Source organism: Eurypyga helias, unplaced genomic scaffold (genome assembly GCF_000690775.1).
Source record: "Eurypyga helias isolate BGI_N326 unplaced genomic scaffold, ASM69077v1 scaffold12092, whole genome shotgun sequence".
Taxonomy (NCBI): Eukaryota; Metazoa; Chordata; class Aves; order Eurypygiformes; family Eurypygidae; genus Eurypyga; species Eurypyga helias.
The window spans coordinates 2,929-10,246 of record NW_010234134.1 but is presented as its reverse complement, the minus strand read 5'-3'; the positions used below and the strand labels follow the sequence as shown (position 1 = coordinate 10,246).

The window sequence follows — 7,318 nt, the reverse complement described above, 5'->3', positions numbered from 1 at the left end:
CACAGACTGGTTTGGGTGGGAAGGGACCTTAAAGACCATCTAGTTCCAACCCCCCTGCCATGGGCAGGGGAGTTGGAATAAGATGATCTTTAAGGTCCCTTCCAACCCAAACCATTCTCTGATTCCCTAAGCCCATCAGACATTCAAAGACTGAACAAGCTTAACTGGCTGCCACATCACTCTGGAAGATTGTTAGAATTTTTTTTTTTTTTTGATAGCTAGAAGACTGTACTCCCCAGCCACTTTATAAGTTTGTTTTTAGGAAATTGAGTTAAACAGTATGCTAACATCCAGTACTGGCAGCATTGTTCTGCAGTATTTTAATTAGGCAACTGCTATATGTTCCTCTGTAACAGCCTTTCTATAAATACACTTCCGTCCAACCACAAATTTTTGGCTTTGTACCCTGTGACATGCAGGGGGTCAGACTGAATGTTCCTGCTGGCTCATTCTGGCATTCTATATAAAAGCCCATTCTGTTTTCCAACTCATGTTTGAGCAGCTATACAGTGAAGTTGTAAATTGATTAACAAGATGGGAAACGCATAAGGAAAAATATCAACCTGTCCTGAATACTAAGGTGGCTATCTGACAAGCTATCTGGCAATGTAGAGAACAGAGTGCAGATCTTAATTGTGATACAATACATTTCAAGAGACGAAAAGATAGTTAGCTGGCTCTTATCCACAGTAGTTGATGCCTGGTAATGGCTGGCACAGAATATACAGAGACCCTTAGGGCAGTGTCACTGCCTGTTACTACCAGCTGCTTGGCTGTGGTCATGCATACTGAGAGGGATGTAAAGGAAGAAAACCAGGATATCCTTCCCCTGTTAGAAGCATGGGTATGCAACAGCTAAATATCTCCATGATTTTAAAATAATGCAGTAGTGAAGAAATCTTTGTAAAGCACTCAGCACCAGAATACAAAAGCTCCCAAATTAATTCCACTGTCATATCAGTATTGATACAGTTCCCAGTATGTGTATATGTCTGTACTGGCAGTTCTGCAGGACCTCATACCTGAGACTATGCAACCCGGGGGGGTGGCAAAGTTCAGACCACTGGTTAAACAGCTCCCTCTAGTTCTGCATTTAAACCAGCACGATCTGTTCAAAAGACTCTTCCAAGAATAAGCTCATACTACTTCCCCATCAAAGGAGCTTTCAGCACGTGAAGTGCTTGTAGCATGATAAGAAGCAACAAAAGCAGAGTCAACATTTTTAGCGTGTCCCTGCCCACGGCAGGGGGGTTGTAACTAGATGATCTTTAAGGTCCCTCCAACCTAAACCATTCCATGATTTTAAAAAAAGTAAGACTGCTAAGGGAGTCCTGGGTGCAGGCAACTTAAATACAAGTAGACTTATTTTTAGAAAACCATTGTCATTCATGATAAATATTTTTAAAATATGGATTGCCTATATTTTACAAGAAGATCATCAGAAGACAAGGTTATCAGATTCTTTAAGTGTTCATAACTTCTGCAACTTCATAGGAATTCTCTAATAAAGAGATTTTCATAGAGAGAGTTCTTCCATTTTACAGACTATGCAGTCTAGTTTAGACTGCAAAACCTGACATAAATTACTCTCGCCTGACACTAAACTAAACTTATAACATAATTAATTCACAGAAGTAACACAGAATTGTTTGTAATACTTGCATTACACTTGCTGTGAACTGACCTGAAGCCCTGTGAAGGTCATCTTTGACTTCCTTGATGTCTTTTTCCAGCTTCATAATCTTGTTGGCCTGTGTTTTACTGCCTAAATTTTTGTACTTCAACCAGTAATCCCTCTCACCCTCCTTTGCTGAAAGCCTTTGGTCAATCTCTTCAATCTGGGAGTGCAGATCTGTTGGAGTAAGTGTCAGAAGACGAGTTCATTACCAATTTCTTGAAGCAATAGTTCATAATTCTTATTACTTCATCAGATTCTCTTAAAAAGGCACTTTCACTGGAATTGGAGAAAGAAGAGTGATTCTTCTGCACTACAGTACATGACAACATGATGGCCTTACACAGTGTCAAGGGCCACTGTCATTGCTGAAAACAGCTTCATCTTGTTCTGCCAACAGTTCACACTGAAATGTTGTAACCAAAGACACACATGACTTCACTCCCAGTAAGAATCACCGGAATGGCAGCCAGAATTTTCAGCAATCAAAACCGCTCAGTTTTGCTGCCATCAATAATTTTTTTATCTTCCAGTGGAGCTAGTACACAGGGCTTTCATGAATTTCAACTTCATGGAAAATATGAAGCCTCATTACTTGCACTGTGATATACATCCCTTGGAAGGAACAAAACAGAGCCTAACACATGGGCTCTTTTTCTAGAAGACTCTCACTTATTTTGAAGTTTAACTCAATTTAATTAACAGATTCATTTATAAGCCCTCCACAACCTCACGTCACGTTTGAAGAGCTTAACTTTGGGGAGGAAAAGCTTTATGCTTTTTATGCAACAAGGGAGCTGAATCCTCTTTAAAATGCAGAAAGAGTACTCAGTTCTAACTGTGTAAACTGCAAGCCACACTTCCATGCCTCACTACATACCTTTCAGAAGTCGTTCTTTGTCCCTTACGTACTGACATATTTCTTTCAGTGACCCTTCCACATCATCCCTAGTTACAACCTCCTTTTCATCTTGTTCTTTCCTCTCTTCTTCTATTTGTCTTAGTATGTGCCTGATGTGTGCCTGCTGTTCTTCCTTCAGGAGGTCATTCTATGAAAGAACAACAGACTGAAGTGCATTTCAGGACTGAAAAGAATACCAAGGATAGCTAAACAGATGGATACTTTACAAAAGCAGGGCAAGTATCAGGCACGGGCAGGACAGGGAGACATTGTTTCCATGTTTCATTGCTATAAGAAGTGCAGGCTGCAACTTTAACCAAATGATCTGGTTTAAGGATTTTGGAGGGATTTGCATTAATTTCATTAGGTAACTATATACATCCATTTCAAAGTTCACTGCTCTCAACCATCAGATAAGGCTTTTCATATATGGTTCTTTAAAGTGTCACTCAGGTGTGATCAGTAGTTACACAGCCTTGTTCGAAAAATGACTCTACACATCTCTTAATCCACAAGGAAGTGTGTAGATTAAGCAAGTCAAGCAGTGCTAGAATCCACACTGAGACAACTGTGATGCTCTTTCTTCTTTGTTCCTTTCTCACTGTAGCTAAGTCTGCAAGACTAACTAAACTCTCACAGAAAACTGCAATTCTATCACCACAGATGGGAATCAAAGCAGGTCAGTAAACCTCAATATTGCTAAGATCTGCTAATACTACTGACAAAAAGTAAGTTAAAGTGGTTTACTCTTCTTTGTGCTGAAAGTGCATTCTTGGCTTCCTTGAGAATATTTGTCAGATTGCTTAAAAAGACACATCTGAATGTGCTGTAGTAAAGTTACCTACTCAAAGGGCGCTCGCTGTCCTATGTTTGCTGCAGAGTAAGATTAAATACTTAGGTGGTTACTGAGGATCTCACGACTGGAAAACACCTCCACTGAACTTACTTTACCTTAGTACTGTGGCCTATTCTGCAGCGTTCTACTCCTGCAGCTCCTTTTTGGTTTTTTGCACGATTATATTCAGAACATTTTTGCTTTATGTCACATTCAATTCAGATAACACTTAAACTTCTAAGCACATAAAGTGACTCACTATCTCCAGCTTCATTGACTGTAAGAAATTCAGAGCAATGACTAGTTTCATTGAATGTAGTATTGGGATTAAAAGAATAAAACTGAATCTGTGAGTTAAACTACCACATATAAAACATGCTGGGAGAAGGATGCATAGCCACTTACCCTTTTGTGATATTCTTCGTTCTTTTTTTCCACTTGTTTCAGATCAAACAAAACCCGATCAACTGCTGCTTCTTTTGTCTCAATTCTGTAGAGAAAGAGTAAAGAGAGAGACATCCTTACACAAACGGAAGAGAGAAGGATTATTTAAAATAAATTAGATGTAACTACTGAAATGTTTATATCTGTATTATATTCACAGAGCGGGAGGGGTTGGAAGGGCCCTCTAGAGCTCATCTAGTCCAACCCCCTGCCAGATCAGGATCACCTGGAGTAGATCACACAGGAACAAGTCCAGGCAGCTTTGGAAAGTCTCCAGAGAAGAAGACCCCACCACCTCTCTGGGCAGCCTGTTCAGTGCTCTGTCACCCTCACAGTGAAGAAGGGTTTCCTCATGTTCAGGCTGAACCATCTGTTTTCCAGTTTATGGCCACTGCCCCTCATCCTGTCACTGGGCACTACTGAGAAGAGCCTGGCCCCATCTTCCTGACACCCACCCTTTAGATACTGATAAGCACTGATAAGATTCCCCTTCAGCCTCCTCTTCTCCAAGCTAAACAGACCCAGCTCTCTCAGCTTTTTCTCATGTGGAAAGTGCTCCAGGCCCTTCATCATCTTAGTGGCCCTGTGCTGGACCCTCTCCAGTAGTTCCTTGTCCTTCTTGAGCTGAGGAGCCCAGAACTGGACACAGTACTGCAGGTGAGGCCTCACCAGCGCAGAGTAGAGGGGGAGGATAACTTCCGTCGACCTGCTGGCCATGCTTTTCTTAATGCATCCCAGAAGGCCATTGGCACTGCTTGACTTATTTGGGTAAATACCACTGTCCTATCACTAAACATAAAGAAATTATTCCCCACATATATCATGTTAGTTTGGATCTCATACTCCTACTGAGAGACTCCCTGCTTACTCTGTTCTGTTGTAACCACTGGAGAGGATTAAGCTGGTTTATTCTTTCTGGATGTGGTTTAGCTGACCTATTGTACAGCTCTTTTTTAGACCAAGACTATTTGTGCTCCAGAAATATTTATTATGCACCACTCACTCTAGAGAAAGCCTAGGCAACTAGCTTGGACAGATGAATCCCAAACTGAAGAATTAAATAGGATTCAGTTCTTCTGAAAACGTGGTTTGATAAGCTTCACAAACTACATTTGTACACCAAGAACTTGTTAGCCTTTAAAAAACACAAAGAGAATAGGGACTGCAGCTCGAGTCGTATCCTCCAAGTATGTTCACACATTTCTGTCAACAAACTAGCTTTCACAATTTTCACAGCCTACTGGTCATCCTGTTTGCCATAGCTGTAAAATAAGTATTTTTTCCTGGTGTTCTGTCTTCTAGAATGAGAAACGTTAGAATGCAAATGGCATCTATTTGCAAAATCCTCTGTACTCTTTCCTTCTGTTCCCAGAATTCATTCCCCATACAGCACAATAGAAGCAAGTGTTACAATTATCACAGTATCTTTTACTGTTTCAGTAGCTATTGTTCCTTGAGGTTTTGATTTGGGTGGTTTTTTTGTTCCCCCTCCCTCCCATTGTATTAAGTTGTTTGAAAAGAAGTAATTTATCATGGCTAAATTTGGAGCACTCAGCCATGCAAATTGCAGGTTACTAGATTTGCATCCTTTGGTGTCAGTGTGCTCCAAGGTGTTCTTCAGGTTCTCCATTAAGTACAAGGATATTAAAGACACTAAAGGGGAGACATGGGAGTATGATGGTGATGGTTACAGCAAAATCATATAACTTATTCGACAGAAGTGACACCTTGGCTGCACAGTGTGACTCCTAAATTACCTGCCATTTTAAACCATTTCTGTATTTTGGAAATTGCTGCTGATCTTAATTTCTGCTGCTTGAAGATTTTCCATGAAGTGCAGTCTATATCCATCACTCTGTTAAATGTCAAAAATTTATATGAGTAGAATTTGCTATTTTGTCTGCTACATATTGGAACTTCCCTCTTTAGATTATTCTTCTACGGTATTTGTCAGATTAGAGCTACAAACCAGGTAGATTGATGATTCCTTTGATACAACTTTTCTCAACTCTGTATACTAGGTTTCATCTAGAGGATTTAAATGTCTAGAAACAACACTCCTCTCCAGCACCATGACAGTTTTGTCAGTTGTGTTACCCAGGCAAATAATTAATGGGATTGTTTTTCCTAACCATTCCTGAAACAGAAAACTGTACTGAAAATGCAAACTAACAAACTCGCTATGAACAGCAGCCATTCTTCAATGGACAGAAGAAAAACAGGAACAGGAACAGAAGTTAAATAAATACTACACACTTGATAAATCCTAACGCAGAACGTGACAGATAATTCACTTGTATGATTGTGCTGCTTTGTTCAGTCAAGAGGTACAGAGAAGTTACAGATTACAGAGGTGTGAAAATGCAAACTAACAAACTCGCTATGAACAGCAGCCATTCTTCAATGGACAGAAGAAAAACAGGAACAGGAACAGAAGTTAAATAAATACTACACACTTGATAAATCCTAACGCAGAACGTGACAGATAATTCACTTGTATGATTGTGCTGCTTTGTTCAGTCAAGAGGTACAGAGAAGTTACAGATTACAGAGGTGAATTTGGAAAGAGAGGAGAGAGGGAGAAATATAAAGACAGAAGGAATACTTTTCTTCTCTTTTTCCCCTACTGTTGCTGTAGAAACTAAATACAGAAGAACAGTGACACTGTAGGTGTTGAGATTCTGGCTAGTGACTACATGCCTCTGTGAACACCAAGGAATCCTAAAAAATACAACCAAATAGGATCCTGCAACTTCAGACTGTGCTGATCAAAAGCGGGATACTAAAAGACAAAAATGTGGAGGTTTTGTTTTCTAAAACTCTTTTTACCAAGTTATAATCTAACAGCATAAAATTATTTCTGACCCACTTAAATGCCTTCTTATAGGTATAGTTTAAAAGGTGTATATATACCCAAAATAGCCTTGAAAACCCAAAACAAGAGCACAAAAGAACAGTAAACAACTGGCACAGTGAATCAGCTCAGGCTCCGAATCAGTTAAGTTCTTTGTTACCTGCTTTATCCATTCACTTATTCTACGTAAGTGAAAAGTTAAATATATTAAACCTACTGAAATTCTAGTAAGGCTTCTGCAAGCTGCTCTGCTGATTTCACCTCTTTCTTCTTCTCTTCCATGCTTTTTGTTGTACTTGTGCGAGAAGTTAGATCTAAATAGAGGAAAAAGCAAGCAGAAAGGGAAAACGGAAAAAAAAGAGAGACAGAAATGAATAATTTACAAATTGTCATATGTTCATCAGCCTTTGTCACTTGTGACAAATTCTGAAATACACAGAGCGAGATGTTTTGTTGACAACAATAATCCCGCCCAGGGCAGCACTCAGGCCCACGTTTTTGGGACATCCTGAAGTGTTGTCCTGGGTAAAGACAGGTTTGTGAACAGTGGCCTCTCTCACTAGTTACTTTTTTGCATCCCTTGCTGCAGGCTGGGCTTTACATCCTTGC

The 7,318-nt window shown here is 39.9% G+C and overlaps 1 protein-coding gene across 1 annotated transcript in view; it reads right to left on the bottom strand.

Annotated features, from left to right (window-relative positions):
- CCDC83 (coiled-coil domain containing 83) overlaps positions 1 to 6,991 on the bottom strand; it is a 17,831-nt gene extending 10,840 nt beyond the window's left edge. The window contains exons 1-4 of the mRNA XM_010161956.1: positions 6,927 to 6,991; positions 3,817 to 3,901; positions 2,556 to 2,724; positions 1,685 to 1,852 (exon numbers count right to left, since the gene is read on the bottom strand). Coding sequence (XP_010160258.1) covers positions 1,685 to 1,852; positions 2,556 to 2,724; positions 3,817 to 3,901; positions 6,927 to 6,991 — 487 coding nt within the window. The remainder of the gene's footprint in view (positions 1 to 1,684; positions 1,853 to 2,555; positions 2,725 to 3,816; positions 3,902 to 6,926) is intronic.
- Positions 6,992 to 7,318: the final 327 nt, after the last annotated feature.